The sequence below is a fragment of the Artibeus jamaicensis genome, unplaced genomic scaffold (genome assembly GCF_021234435.1).
Source record: "Artibeus jamaicensis isolate MK-2021 breed Jamaican fruit bat unplaced genomic scaffold, CSHL_Jam_final contig_354, whole genome shotgun sequence".
NCBI classification, from domain to species: Eukaryota; Metazoa; Chordata; class Mammalia; order Chiroptera; family Phyllostomidae; genus Artibeus; species Artibeus jamaicensis.
In genome coordinates this window covers 27,766,789-27,782,033 of record NW_026521803.1, presented here as the reverse complement: position 1 = coordinate 27,782,033, position 15,245 = coordinate 27,766,789, and the positions used below count along the sequence as shown (strand labels likewise).

At 50.8% G+C, this 15,245-nt stretch overlaps 1 protein-coding gene across 2 annotated transcripts in view; it reads left to right on the top strand.

Annotated features, from left to right (window-relative positions):
• The first annotated feature begins 8,899 nt into the window (after window positions 1-8,899).
• LOXHD1 (lipoxygenase homology PLAT domains 1) overlaps window positions 8,900-15,245 on the top strand; it is a 132,999-nt gene continuing 126,653 nt past the window's right edge. For both annotated transcript variants that reach the window (XM_037165012.2, XM_037165011.2), the window contains exons 1-2: window positions 8,900-9,029; window positions 13,516-13,630. In XM_037165012.2, the coding sequence (XP_037020907.2) occupies window positions 8,900-9,029; window positions 13,516-13,630 (245 nt within the window). The remainder of the gene's footprint in view (window positions 9,030-13,515; window positions 13,631-15,245) is intronic.

Below are 15,245 nucleotides of genomic sequence, written 5' to 3'. Positions count from 1 at the left end.
TGGGAGCTAGCTGTCCTGGACCCTCTGGAGCAGGACCAGAGATGGGAAAGAGATGGAAACCACTTCCAAACAGGCAACCCCAAATGCGGCACTAGTAGTCCCCGGGTCAGCGTTCTGGGACTGCCGTCCACTGGCCAACCTCCCAGTGTGACACTCCATGTGGCCCCCGCCTCGGGAGTCTCTCTGCCCCCACCTCCTCCTCTCCCTTCTCTGCCTCCAGTTCTATCTCCCCGGCCCCCTGTCAGTGGAGAACACATCTCTCCTTTCCTCTTCGGAAAAATTCGGTGTTCTCCGTGTGCTCGGGCCCCTGCTGAGCCCGGACTGCAGCTCACCCTCCACTTCTGGGAATTGCAGTGCCCACTGCAAGGTGTTCACACATTTCCTTGTTCTAATTCTAAAACGCCAAACACTTACTCTGTCATAGTAAGAAAAGGAGCCGGGGGTCAGGGAAGGAGGACTTCAATCCGAATTTCTGAATAATGAATCGATGAGCCGGGGGATAGTCCATTTATTGAATAAACACTTATTAAAGACATGCTAGTTGTCACTTTATTTAAGAAGTGTTTCTTCTTTATTTTCACTTATTTTTAATGTAAGTATAGTTAGTATACAACATATTAGTGATATTGGTGTCAGGTGTACAATGTAGTGGTTTGACACTTTTACACTCACAGTGTGATCACCTCACTGACTCCAGTAATCTGTCACCGTGTAAATTTACCCCAATATTATTGACCAAATTCCCCCGCCCCTCCCCCATCCCTCCCCCCACTCCCTCCCTCCCTTCTGGTAACCGTGCCTTTTGTGTTTATTTCTATGAATTTGTTTCGTTTTGTGGATTTGTTTTGCTTTTATGTCCTACAGTGATGTGAAACCATATGGCATTTGTTACTCTCTGACTTACTTCACTCAGCGTAACATCCTCTAGGTCCATCTGTGTTGTTGCAAACGGCGCGATTGTGTTCTTTTTTATTGCTGTGTAATATTCCACGGCATATATGTCCTCCTCTCTACGAGTATTGCTTGCACCTCTACTTTGGGCCAGGCTACTTGGGGATTGGGGAATACCAGGCTGCGCAAGGCACACGCCATCTCCGCGCTGACGCGCCAGGGTCCGGCCAGAGGAGCGGAGGAAACCGGGAATTTTCATAGCTCAGTGTTTACTTAGAGACCGTGCTACGAAGGGAGCGTGCCAGTGTGGCTGGCCGGGGACTGAGCCCGAAGAGCGTCCCCTGGGGAAGGGACAATGCAGACAGCAGCTGCAGGGTCAGGAAGAGTTCACCGGTTGGTTGCCAGGCAGGGGTGGAGTTATGAGGAAACCAGTCCCAGCAGAGGGCGCTGTGTGGGGAGGGAGCGTGGGACCCCGGAATAAGAACAGGATGGCCGGAAAGTCTGCAGGGCTGGACAGGTACAGCGGGCACGGTGGGGAAGGAGCAGAGGGGACAGAGTTGAGCGCCCCCCAGAGATAAATAGAGCAGATGGGCCAAGGGGCAGACGCAGAGAGGTCAGAGGTCAGAGGTCAGAGACGCAGAGTGACTGCCAGGGAGCGAAGAGAGGAGCCAGGAGGGCGCTTTCTCAGCTGAGACAGAGAAGGCTGAGAAACCGGCTTGCTCCGAGGAGGGGGTGGCCCAGTGGGAGAGGCCAGAGCATGTCATGCTGGGAGCTTCAGTCCAGGCACAGAGCTGCTACAGATGCTGCTTCCCAAAGGCGGTAGACCATGGGCCAAGTTTTCAGACAGATTAGCTACAAACCAGGCAAACTGTTCTTGCGCCCTTTGTGCAGATCAAAGATTATAAAGTGGCAGAGACTTGACAGAATGGTTGATTTTTTTAAAAGGATTTCCAGTGGAGAGATCTGTGAGCCCCAGCCTCAAGGTGGAAGGGTGGTCTGGACACTGGCTTAGTGGGAGGGGCTTCCATGGGACACCCCCACTGAGCGGCAGCTGGGTCACAGAGCACTGGTGCCTCACTCTTGCCTGGGGAAGCTCAGGTGGCCCCCTGTACAAAGCCAGCTGAGTCCTGGCGTTAGGATGTGTCAGCCAGAGGTCATTTAGAAAGGGGGTTTCCTTTGGCGAGGGTAGCCTGCCAGGGTGAGGGAACCTTGGCGGTGGGGGTCTGTGGGGTGTACTGCTGGGGCAGAAGGTGAGGTGGGATTAGGGACTGTCCATCCAAAGGGGGGTCATGGCCCTGTCTGGGGCGAGGGGACACGGGGAAGCCTGGGAGCAACCCTGCAAAGGTTCCCGTAGAAAATTGGACCTTAAACTTCCATGCGACCCAACCCTGCTGTGGGGCTGGGTCAGACCCCCAAGAGTGGGGGGAGGTGAGCAGACCCTCCACCTAAAGTGGCCACTCGGCCTGGCTGGGAGAGTTTCACCAAGACCAAACTCGGGCCACAATGGCGGATGGTGCGGTTCTTCTAGCTGCTGACATGAGATGGCGCTTGTCACTAGGGAGTGCCTTAGAGTGATCAGAGACATCGGGGGTCTGGGAGAGACTTCCTCCAGTGTCAGTGGGGGTGGGGGTGGCGGCTCGTCCTGACCAAGCAAACATAAAGGAGCTTTTCATCAGTCACGAGCCCTGCCTGGGGCACCATCCCAGGTGCAGAAGGGATTACAAAACAGTGGGCTGTGTGTCACTGCGAACAGGAAGTGGGTGTCACAGGCTTGGCCAGTGACCAGTGACCAGACCTTGGATGACTCACTGGAGTTTGCCAGTCGGAGAAGGGGGCATAGACTTGAATATGAAGGTCAGCAGGAAGCGAAAGCATTGGGTGAGTGTGGTCAGGTGGGGTGGGATTGGGGTGCAGGGGCCTGAGACCTGGCTGGAGTAGTAGACAGCACCAGTTTCGGGGGGCCTTGGGAGTGGGGCTAAGGAAATGGTACTTTGTTCTTTAGGAGATGGGTGACAAGGGCATGGTGTCTGAGTCATTCATGCATGTTGTGGCATGTTACCACGACTTCATTCCTTTCATGGCTGAGGACTGTTGGCCAGGTGATGAACAGTTGCGTCATTTCTAGTGTTTGCCTGTTATGCATAAAGCTCCTCAGAGCGTTCACAGGCACATTTTGTGCGGACATGTGCTTTTATTTTCCTTGGGTCAGTACTGGGGAGTGGAATTTCTGGGTTGTGTGGGAAGTGCCCAGTTAGCTTGTAAGAAAGTGTCCAACCCTTTTCCAAAGTGGCAGGACCACTTTACACCACCCCTGCATGGGAGGTCCAGCCGCCCCAGGTGCCCGTTACACTTGGCATTGTTTCATACCCTGCTCACTTAATCACCGAGTTCTCAAGCCATGGGTGTGTCTAAAAGGATTTGATTTCAATTTTTTGAAAAAACGTTCCAACAAACATTTTATTGTTTTTTTCTCTGAACGGATCCTCATGCAATGGTTACTTTCCCCCAGTATTCCCCCAGTAATTAAAGTCTGAAGAACGTAAATGTTTCTTTAACAACAGAGGTCAAACCACATGCTGCCAGCAGAGGGCGTGCATCACCCACAAGTAAATTTCGCTCCTATTCCTCATTCTGTCTTTGGGCAGACTTTAAGGCTGTGCCGCAGGGGAGGGGGGGAGGAGGTGAAGTTGCTCTTTTCTGGGTGAGGATGTTTGAGGTAAGAGATGCCTGCCCCTGGTGGGAACCTGGGTGGCTCCAAAGAACAGAGCTGCCCCAGGGATGGGAGTGCTGACTGCTGCTCAGGTGTCTTGCATTTGCTGGGAGTTTTGACAACTCCCTGTGCCCGGGCTGGACCCCAAACCAAGTGAATAAGGGACCCAGGGGTCGGTCCTGGGGATCAGCATTTTTTGGGGGAAGGGAGTAGTTTCTTATTAGTCTTAACATTCATTTCTTTTACTTTTTTACATTAGGCAAGCTTTTAACCTAGCAGATTTCAATACTTTTTATATGCATTTTTTATGTGTGTTGAAGCAAAAACATTTTTTTTTATTCCCATTTCCCACCCCCTTCCCTTTGGCAACCATCAGCTTGTTCTCTGTATCTGTGTGTTGGTTGGGGTTTGTTTGGTTTGTTTATTCATTTATTTGGTTCTTTTTAGATTCCACATGTAAGTGAAATCATGGTATTTGTTTTTCTTTGTAACTTATTTTACTTAGAATCGTATTCTCTAGGTCCATTTATATGGTCACAGATGGCAAGAATGCATTCTTCTTTATCACTGAATAATATTCCACTGCATGAATATACCACAGCTTCGTTATCCATTCATTTATTGATGGACGTCTGGGTTGCTTCCATATTTTATCTATTACTACTAATTCTGCAAGGACATAGGGGTGCACATATCTTTTTGAATTGTGTTTGTGTTTTCTTTGGATAAATACTCAGATGTGGAATTGCTGGATCATATGGCAGCTCCATTCTTAACTTTTTGAGGAATCCCCATACTCTTTTGAACAGTGGCTGCGCTAACTTACAACCCCACCAACAGTGTAAGAGGGTTCGTTTTCTCCACACCCTATTATACAACACTACTATTGTATTACTGTGGATTTCTCCCTTTACGCTCACTAATAATTGCTTTATCCGTGTGGGTGCTTCTGTGCTGGGTGCGTAGATATTTATGATGTTACATCCTCTTCCTGGATTGACCCGTTTATAATTGTCATGTCCCCCTTTGTCTGTTTTCACATTTTTTTCATTTTAAAGTCTATGTTGTCCAATGTAAATATTGCTACTCCAGCTTTCTTTTCATTTCTATCTGCACGGGATGTCTTTTTCCTTCATTCCACGTTGTCTGCATTGTCTTTCGATTTGAAGTGAGTCTCTTGTAAACATACAGATGGGTCATGTTTTCTAATTCACTCAGCCACCCTGTGTCTTTTTATGGGAGCATTTAATCCTTTTACATCTAAAGTAATTATTGATAAGTATGTCCTTGCAGGCATTTTTTTGTTACTTATTTTTAGTTTTTTTATAGGTGTCCTCTGTTCTGTTCTTCTCTTCATCTCTTCCTTTGTGTTTCTTTTTTTCCTTTAGTGTTTTGTTTGGGTTCCTTTGCCTTTGTTCTTTGTGTATCTTTTGTAGGTTCTTGGTTTGTGGTTACCAAATGAGGTTTCTGCACCTCAGTACTTTACGCTGATAGTTGTTGAGTGGAGCTCCCACCAGCCGGGTCAAAGTGGAGGAGACGGAGGAACCGAGACGTGGGCTCACTGGGTGCTCCTGCCCTGGAGGGTTCCCGCAGTCCCCGGCTCCCCAGCCTTGTCTCTCTTCTCTGGTCTCCTCCTCTTGTTTGCTGTCAGCACTGTCCATTCAGACTTGGGTGTCTGGAAGGACTGTTTGCTACCTATATACACGCATATCTACTTCTGCTCCTGGGAGGGACCTTGTGCAGTGCCTTTCTCCACTGCCTGCTTCTCGGGCGTTCCCACGTGTCAGCATTTAGAAACTCTTCTGGCGACTTAGGTGTGCAGCCCTGGGGTGGAAGCTGGCTAATCCCCTACCCTTAGTCCAGGTGGGCTGATCAAATTAGCAAGTTCATGTGCCAGGGTATAGGCTACTATGGTTTCCCAATTTAGTCCATATAACACCCCCACTGGGGGAGAAGGGGTTGTTGAAAACGAAGATTCCAAGTTTCACCTTAAGTAGGCCTAGAGTGGGAAGGGGAAGATCACAACAGAAATCGGCATTTTGATGAGTTCTCCAGCAGCGTCTAATCCAGCTGGTCTTGGCATCCCATTTTAGGAGACATTGACCTTGACAGAGAGCCTCTATGGGGAGAGGAGACCCAGAACAGGGAAGGGGAGGTGGTGGCCAGGGTTCCTAGGTGCTGGGGCTTAGGGTTAAGGGTGCAGTAGGTGGCCTCAGCTCCCGGCAGGGAGGTGGTGGGACAAGGAGGTGACAAGGGCGGAATGTGAAAAGCCCTATGGTTGTGGCAAACCAGCTCCCTCCTCCCTTCTGCCTTCTGCCTCCAGCTGGGGGCCCCAGGCCAGCTAGCGGAAAGCTCTCCTGCTCCCCCACCTCTGTCCCCAGTGGTTTGGGGACAGAGCCCTTCTCTCTGGTCTGGGTTTTGCAGCAGAGCCTGGAGCTGGCCCATCACTCATGGCGGCCCCTGGCTGGGTGACCTGTCAAAGCTGCTTCACTGTCTACCTGCACCTGCCATTCAGCACCTTAGAAATTCCCAGCTACCAGCAGAGGGCTGTCAAGTCCAAACACAAAGGACCGCTGGAGTTCCCCCGCTGCAGGCTGACAAGGGACGCTATCCAGCCTCCATAGCTGTCACCCCACAGCCACTGTCACCAGGCAGCATGCACTGTCCCATCCTTCCTCCTGGGTTGCATCGAAACCTTCTATTTTGTGATCATAAGAATCCCCTTTCAGCCATACGGGTTGGTCTAGTATTCACCCTATGGAACGATCGTTCATACTTGTGAGATCAGAGCCGCTGAGGAACCACAAGAAGAGAGAGAGCTAATAACAAAGCAAGGAGTTTATAGAAAGTGGGGTCCCTCGGGGCCAAGGGAGGGGAAGCAGTCAAGCTGAGGCCAGTTCCCAGTTCAGACAAGTTCCCATCATGGTGGTTCTGTGCAGGGTTCTTAAAGAAAAACCTCACACACTATGGGGAAGTAGTCTTGTAACTGGTACTTTGAACTGCTCTGCTTCCTTCCTCCTCTTATTGGGTGTTTCTGCCCCATGGCTCTCTAGGTCCTGGAACTTGTTCTTGCAGCTTTCTAGTTCCTGGAGCTGTCCTGTCCCTGACTGATTACTTGGGTGCTGTCCCACCCTGGTCTCTTTGTTCTGATAGCCTGTCTTGCTGGCTTGGGTACCTCTATGCAAGGTCAGAACCAACTGTTATTTGTGCAGGCAGGGCACGTGGACCCTTGAAATGTCCTCCCCTCCAGGCCAGTGTACTTGGAGTGGTTTCGGTCCTGGAACACTCACTTCCCCAGTATACTGTTTAGAGTGTGGTTTCTTTTCAACCCACACTGTTGTCCTTGTGGAAACAGTGAGCTTTGTGTTAATGGCCGCTTCCTTTTCTAGATCTGCCTGTACTTTGTCAACGTGTATGTCCGTTCATTCATTCATCGGTTGGTCACTGAACAAATGAGACCAGGGAGGCTCACTGTGTGCCGGGTGTGTTACAGGTGCTGGGGCCTTACCCCGAACCTGGGGCTGCGGTCCCTGCCCCCAGAGAGCTCACGGCTGGCAGAAGCTTGGAGAGGGCACCAAGTGAGCAGGCCGTTTCCAGGCCACCCTCCCAGGAAATTGGGAGGATGCAGGCATTTTGGTCTGTCCACTTGGGTTTGCTAGTGTGCGATTGCGGGCTGGGTGCCATGGCGAATGGAGTGGACAGGGGTCCATCCTCGCATATGGGGTCTGAAGGAGGGCTTCTGGAACAATCTGAAATGGTAACAGCCATCACCCCCATCACCGCCTATCGCCCCCATACAAAACAAGAAAGAGAAATGCCCATTGGAAGTCGTGAGCACTTATGAAGCCCCTACTGTGTTCCAGAGGCTTCCACTCCCTGAATGCTTTTTTCAAGTGCTCGCTATGCTTTAGTGGGTCATCAGTATCCTGCTTTATGGGTGGGAGACAGGCCTCGCCCAGGCCACACAGCCAGGAGGTGGCAGTCAGCCCAGTTCTCGCCACCACCTCACGCAGCCAGGTCAGGGGGACGAGAGTTGCAAATGGATTGACAATTTCTAGTATTTTAGGGTTTACCTAGAAATCTTACAACCTGGGTTGTAAGGAATCTGAATAAAATCCTAATTAAGTGCCTTAATAAAATCTTAAAGTAAAATAAATAAGGAAGAGGAGCCTGGTGACCCTGAGGGAAACTCTCCTTGCTGACTGAGTGGGGAGGGGAGGGGTCCGGGCTCTGCTTGTCTTGCTCTGACTCTGAATCCCCCAAATGCGGGAGATGAAGGTCAGGGCTCCGAGCAGGGCTGGTGTCTGCAGTGGGCTCTGCAGGGTTCTACTCGCTCCTGGGAGAGTGCGGAGGGCAATGCCACAGACAGTGAGCTCGTGTTAAAACAGATGCTGGTTAAACTGGCCAGCCCATCGGGGCCTTGTGGGGTCGCCTGGGGGTGGTGGGCTTCCCCAGTGTCCTGGGCTCTGGTCCGGCGACGTCATACCTCACAGCTCAGTGTGTGCTTTGTGGGTGGCCCTGGTGCTGGTCAGAGCAGCCGAAGGGCTGCTGTCTGTTGGTTAAATGGCCACTTCCAGAGGCAGCGGTCTCGAGAAGGAAGCAGAGAGAAAGAACAAGAAGGAGCAGGTGAGAACCCCACCTGCTCTGTAAGACGATCAGAGGTCATGAATAATGGAGGGAAATGGATGCGGATGCCCGGATGCCTCCGAGTCTTGGCAGCTGGGCTGATTTGGGGTCCTGCCCTCCTCAGGAAGGTCCCAGGCCTGGGGATGCTGTTCACAAAAGCCTTGAAGCCTGTGAGGCTCGGGGACTCTCCATGGGAGGAGGCCACCACCTGCCCTTGTTGGTGATGGGGGGCTGGAGGGGTGCCAGGGGGCCCCCTTGCTGGGTGGCCAGGTGGGAAACTGATGCCAAGGGCTTGATGTCACCTGATTCTCCATGAAGCGGGGAGAGGCGGCTGGTGGGAGGGGCTTGGAGGAAGGAGGACAGCCTGCCCTCGGTCTCCATAAATAAGTGATGAGGCCCAGGGAGAAACACCAGGGCAGGGGCAGGAGGAGGTGGCCAGCGACCGGGGGGGCAGAAAGAGGGGCCCGGGAGAGGAGGGGCAGAGAAAGGCACTGAGGTTTAGCTCAGAGGCCAAAGAAGCGAAGGGCTCTGTGGGTACAGGCATCCAAGTGTAGGCTCCGGCCCAGCCCGACGTGGGTGCGGGAGCTCAGGGACAGAGAGTTGAGGGTCGCAGGAAGTATAAGAAGGTGGTCACAGTGAGCCAGCGAGTGCCAGGGAAGGGTAGCTGGCAAAATGATGCCCCAGAGGAAAAGGCGGAGAAAGAAAGACATTGACTTCATCGGCCTGTACGAGGAGGAGCTGCGGAACTACGACTCGGAGGGTGACGAGGAGGAGCTGGAGCACGAGTACTACAAGGCCAAAGGTGTGGGGTCTGGGCCCGTGGGGGAGGGCGGGCAGCGTGGTGCCTGGGAGCCTGCCCTGTGCTTTGATGGAGGAACTGGAGGTCCAGACCGACCCCTTTCTCACGCATTACCCCATTGCGCCTGGGCTACGAGCCTTGGAGTAGGCGATGCAGGCATTGCTCTGGGCCCCCACTGTAAAGGCAACCTGCCCCTCATCACAGCCTTAGTGGCACAGAATACTCTAGAACGGCAGGGCCCATACTCTCCAGCCTGTTCTTCATGGCGTGGCCTGCTTCAGGCAGAGCCTGATCTGACCATGCTGTGATGGGGTATTTTTCGGGGGAGGCCTGACCCCTCATCTCCTGCCTAGTGGGGGTTGGGGGATTCTGCTCACCATGGCTAATGAAGGTGGGGGCCTCAAGGTTTTGCAAAGAGAGGCTGTAGCCCATGTTGAGAAGGCAGTTGCTCTGGACCCCAGGGTCCTGTCCTTTTAACCTCCTGGGGTGCGTGGGAGCTGCTTTGGAATGCCCCACCTTCTTGCGGTGAACCAGAGAAGGTGCCTCCATCCATCTCCTGACTGAGACGGAGCCCATGAGGGGAAGAAAAGGACTCCTACCAGAACCTGAGCTCCAAAGGGACCTCAGAGGCCACCCTGCACAAGCTTCCAGCCCCGGGGCTCTCTCCCATCCTGCATCCCAGCATAAGCCCAGCATATGTTGGAATACACTTTCCCAAGGCAGCCTCCTTGGATAGGCTGTTAATGGAGATGATGCAGTGATGGCAAGGAGGGTGTTGGTGGTGATGATGACAGTAAGGGAAATGACAGCGGTGGTGACGATGACAGGTCTCCTACCTATGGCACGCACGCCATTCATCCAGCTGTGGAGGAGTGTCTGCAAGAGAAGCTCCTGGACGTGGACACACCAAGCCAATGCATATGGCCATTGCAGACTTCGTTTTATTGGATTGAACCCTTACCATAGTCCTTCAAGGGGGAAGAGATCCCTATTTCAGAGAGGAGGGCATTGAACTCAGAAAGAAATTTGGTTAAAACCACATAGCCAGTAATAGTAGAACTGGGATTTAAGTACAGGTCCCTTTAGTTCCATAGTTCACATTCATTTCATTGTTTTGTTCATTCATTCATTTGCTCATTCGTTCATCCCGGCTATTACCTGGTGAGCGTCCCCCACTTACTAGGTTCCGAGCGAGGAGCCACTCTCTGTTGCTGTTGACAGCTCTGTGCGGGTGGGGGGACATTCTGGGTTGGGGGCGTCCCTCTGGAGCCCAACAGCATTTTGTGTTTTCCACAATACAATTGTCTTCCACAGGATGGTTCTTCAGCTATCTACATTTTTTATCTTAAATTAAATTAAAAAAATAAGAAATAATATATACGTGGCACAAAACCCATCAAGGTACAATGGGACGAATTTTCACCTAATGTGCCTGCTTGCGTGACCACCCTTCAGAACAGGACGCAGAACTCTTCCAGCCTCCAGAAGGCTCCTTCACTCTCCTTCCCAGCGGCAACAGCTTTCCTGATTCTATCACCGCAGATCAGTTTTTTTTTGCTCTTGAACTTCATGCAAATAGAATCAGGCAGTATACTTTTTTGTTCTAGCCTCTCAGTCAACATTATATCTGAGAGATTTATCTGTGTCATGGCACGTTATATAGTTTGTTCTTTTCTTGTTGTGTACCATTGCATTTTGTAAACACGTCATTGCCTTTGATTCAACCACTGTGTGGTTGATGGACTTTTGGGTTTCCTCCAGTTTTTAGCTATTATGGCCAAAGCTGCTACAGATCTTGTATACATCTTTGACGGACATATGCACTTATTTCTCTTGGATTTATAGTTGGACATAGAATTACTGGGTCATAGGGTGGACGTTGTGTTTAGCTAGCAGGGCTTTGGCACTTTACACTCTCTCCAGCAATGTGTGAGTGACCATGGCTTCATGTCCTTGTCAGTACTTAGTATTCTCAGCCTTTTTAATTTTAGCCATTCTGGTGGGCGTATTGCAGCATCTCATTGTAATTCTAATTTGCATTTCCCTAATGAATAATGACACCGAGCCCTTTTCCGTATGTTTGTCGGCCATTTTCTCTTTTATGACATTCTTGTTTAAGTCTTTTGTCCATTTGCCAACTTTATTGGAATATAATTTACTTAACAATGAAATGCGTCTATTTTACTTGATTAAAAAAAAGATTTTATTTATTTATTTTTTAGAGGGGGGAAGAGGGAAAAAGAGAGGGAGAGAAATATCAGTGTATGGTTGCCTCTTGTGTGTCCTCTACTGGGGACCTGGCATGTGCCCTGACTGGGAATCGAACTGGCGACCCTTCAGTTCACAGGCCAGCACTCAATCCACTGAGCCACACCAGTTAGGCTTATTTATTTTAATTTTTTTATTTATTGAAATTAGAGAGGGAGAGAACTAAACATGGATTTGTTGTTTCACTTATTCATGCATTCACTGGTTGTTTCTCGTATGTGCCCTGACCGGGGATCACACCTGCAAACTTTGACATACTGGGATGACACTCTAACCACCTGAAGCAACCCGGCCAGGGGAAACACATCTATTTTTTTAAGTAAATGATAATTTGTTAAGCATTTTTATAATATAGCATGACATAAAACCACTTACCCTTTGAGAATAGTGATACTACTTTTGTGTCTCTTTTTCACCTAGTTAATAAAGAGTAGGAGTGATGTTTTTGAGTCAGGTCTTCATATGAAACACAGGGTCCAATATACCCAATAGGAAGTGCACCTGTTCTAAGTGTGCTGTTTGAAGAGTGTTGACACACGTATGCATCTGTGCAATCGTCAGCACAATCTACTTAGAGAACGTTTAAATTATCCCCCAGATTTCCTGGGCCTCTTCTCAGTCAATTCTCCTACTTTCAACCCCAGGAAGCCATATTCTGCTTTTTGTGCTAAATAGATTCGATGTGTCCTTTCTAGTTTCGTATCAATGGCATCGGAGTGCTCACAGTTATGTGCCCGCCTCCTCTTGCTCCGCATACCCCACTCGACACTCGTCCCTACTGCATGTGTCGGTAGCTCGCTCTTTCCTGCTGCTGAGTACTGGTGCGTTGTACGGACGTGCCACAGTGAGTGTATTCATTCACCTGCTGGTGGGCGTTTAGGTTGTTTCCAGTCTTGGGCTTCTGGGTAAAGCCGCTGCAAACATTTCTGTGCAGGTCTTGGTGTAGACATGTTCCTATTTCTCTTGGGTAAAGAGCTAAAAGTGCCATTTCTGGGTCACATGGTAAGTATGTTTATTTTTTAAACAAATTGTTGCCCATTAAAAAATTGTGTAGTCCTTTTTTTTTTCTTTCAGATGTGTGTGAATTCTTTATATCTTCCAAGTCTGAGTCCTTTGTTGGAGGTATTCCAAGTATCCTCCACTCTATGACTTGCCTTTTCATATTCATGGGATGGTCTTAATTTTAGAGAAAGCCAGTTTGTCGGGTTTTTTTAACGGTTAGTGTCCTATTTAAGGGGAAGTCGTGCGCCCTTAAATCAGCTATAGTTTCTTCGGCCTTCTCCGGCACCTCAGACTCCCCTTTTCTCCAAACCTAGCATTGCCTGGCCTCTATATCCTCTCTCGTGTAATGAGGGTCTAGAATTGCTACTGTGCTGGTTGCCTCTTGTGGACACTTGGTTTGGAAATGCCCTTGAGCATATGGAAGCCATTTGGGCAACACTGTGGGTCCCAGAGCTGCCCCAGGAAAGGCTCAAGGGGTTGTCTGCAGGTCAGGCACCCTTATGGTGTAGACTGTGAAGATTAAGGATTTGGTTATCGCAAGACAGAGTCATGCAAATGTCCTGCTTCCTCCCTCTCCTTCAAGGTGCCTTGACGGGGACCTTCATTAGAACTCAGGGCATTCAAAGAAAAGGCATCCATAGCAAACAAAACAAGCTTCAAGGGGACAAAGAGAGGGGAAATCAGTGCCCCTGCCGAAGAGAGACCCCCTTGGCCAAGCTCCACACCACCCAGACCCAGGGTGGAGTATCCTGAGATTAATGACAATGCCCAGGACGTCATGGGAGGTGAGGGCTGGCAAGGCAACTGCGTTATGCAGAAGACAAAGAGGAAGGTGAGACCGAGGTGTAGCCTCTGAAGGTCATGTCTAGAAGGGCATCCGCTGCAAAGACCGCAGACTGGGCCTCCAGGGGCCTTGGGCTGGACTCTGGCATTGACACTGTGTAATGTGGGACGTGGGCTTGTCCCCCTGCCTTATCTGTGAAGTGAGTGTGCAGCATTAAGTGGGAGGTGTCGGACTTCCCACAGGACTTGGTGTGGGCCTGACCCTGGCTCAGAAGATGGCAGGTCGCAGCAGGAGTTTGTAGAGTCCTTTGTGGCTGGGCATCCCGTGTGGGGCTGGCAGGGTCTATGGCTCCTCTACATCCATGCAGGATTCAGGGGTTTTTTGTGTGTTTTTTTCCCCCTGAGCCTGCCACCTGTCTCTCCTTTGATCCTCCAGTGTACGAGGTGGTTGTAGCCACGGGGGATGTTCGTGGCGCAGGGACAGATGCCAATGTCTTCATCACCATGTTCGGAGAGAACGGGCTCACTCCCAAGCTCCAGCTCACCAGCAAGTGAGTACCGCCCTGGCCTGGGGTCCTGGTTCTGGGACCTGGGGGGGAAGCCATGTGTGTTCACACACCTGTTGAGGGGTATGGGCCTCTGCTAATGACAGATCATGTGTCAGCCAGGTGTCTCCCTGTGATTTTCTGTCAACCTTCCCTAACTCCTCTGCTGATTTGTTCTGTGTACAGAAATGCCTCTTTGGATCTTAGAATTCCCAAGAATTCATACTCATTGTCCCTTGATGTGGCAGAATGAACACTCAGAACCAAGAAGGCTGGGTCTAGGTCCAGCTTTACCACTTAGTTGCCTTGTAACTTTGGCCAAATCTCTTGCATCCAAGGCCTTGACTTCCTCGTATATCACCTGGAAGCGATAAGCCCACTTTTACAAAACTCACAGGACTTTTGGGAAGAGGAGACAAGATCCTGCATGCGAGGGAGCCATGAGCTTAAATGCTCTGCCCTCCATCTCACACAGGACCAGTGAGATAGTAAACCCGCCCGCCAATCGCACCAGCGAGTGCATTCCTTGCGTGTGTGTTTGTGTAGATGTGCACACGCGTGTGTGCCTGTGTTCCCCATTTTTTGTAACCCACGGCGAGCAGGGACTGCTTTCTCTCCCTTCGGTTCTTCCCCGCCACGACACACGTGCACACACAGATATACACAGTAACTAACACTCAGCAGAGTCGGTGAGTTCCAGGGCTGTCTAGGGGCCTTACGGATGGGCTCGGCAGCTGGTGCTCAGTCTGTGCTGAACGGCACAGGGGGCCGATCATCTGGTCCTGGGCCCACCCCATCCTTCCTTCCTCCCCAGCAGCTCGACTCATGGTTATTTAACCCACCGAGTTTCTGAGTCAGATTCTATTTGTGTCAAGAGCTCCATAGCCAAGACAAAAGTGAGCACCACTAAATCTAATTCAACCATTCGTGGGGTGACTGAGGCCTGGAGAGGAGCAGGGAGCAGCTCCAAGTCATGGAGCTTTTTGGTGGGAAAGCTGGTCCTCAAACCCCAGGTTCTCGATGTAGAACTTTTCCTCCATCACGTGGCCTTGTGGCCCGGGCAGGTGTGTGGGAGGCTCCAGGTTGTGATCTGGGGTTTGTGGCTTGGCACCTCCCAGGGTGGCAGGGGAAGCTGTGGAGGGGCGGGGTCCACAGGCCCAGACATCCCCACATTCTGTGCTCAGCAGACTGACCCGGCCCCGTGTCACATGCTTACCCTGAATGTGTGCAATGGTGTCAAGGCCACAGCGTCAAGGCTGGCATAACGTCCTCTTTTGTCCATTCCTGCAGAACAGGGTACCTGCCTTCTCCCGCTGCTTGCACTGCAGAGTGACTCGCGTGTGGAGCCTGCCCCTGCAGTGCTGTGGGCACGGTAAAGAGAATACATGAAACGTCCATCCTCTTTGCCATGTGACCTCCCAGAGTGCACTCCTTGGGGGAGTTGGCCAAGCCTGTCTCTTTTAAACAAAAGAGCCATTGTTTTCTTTTCTTGTGGTGGTTCCTCACTGTCTGTTCTTTCATGCATCCAGTGTCCTCAGACTCTTCCTTCTCCCCTTTGTCATCTGTCAAAACATCCTTTCAGGAAGGGCCTCGGGTTGGTCACCTTCTTTAACCTGGCCTG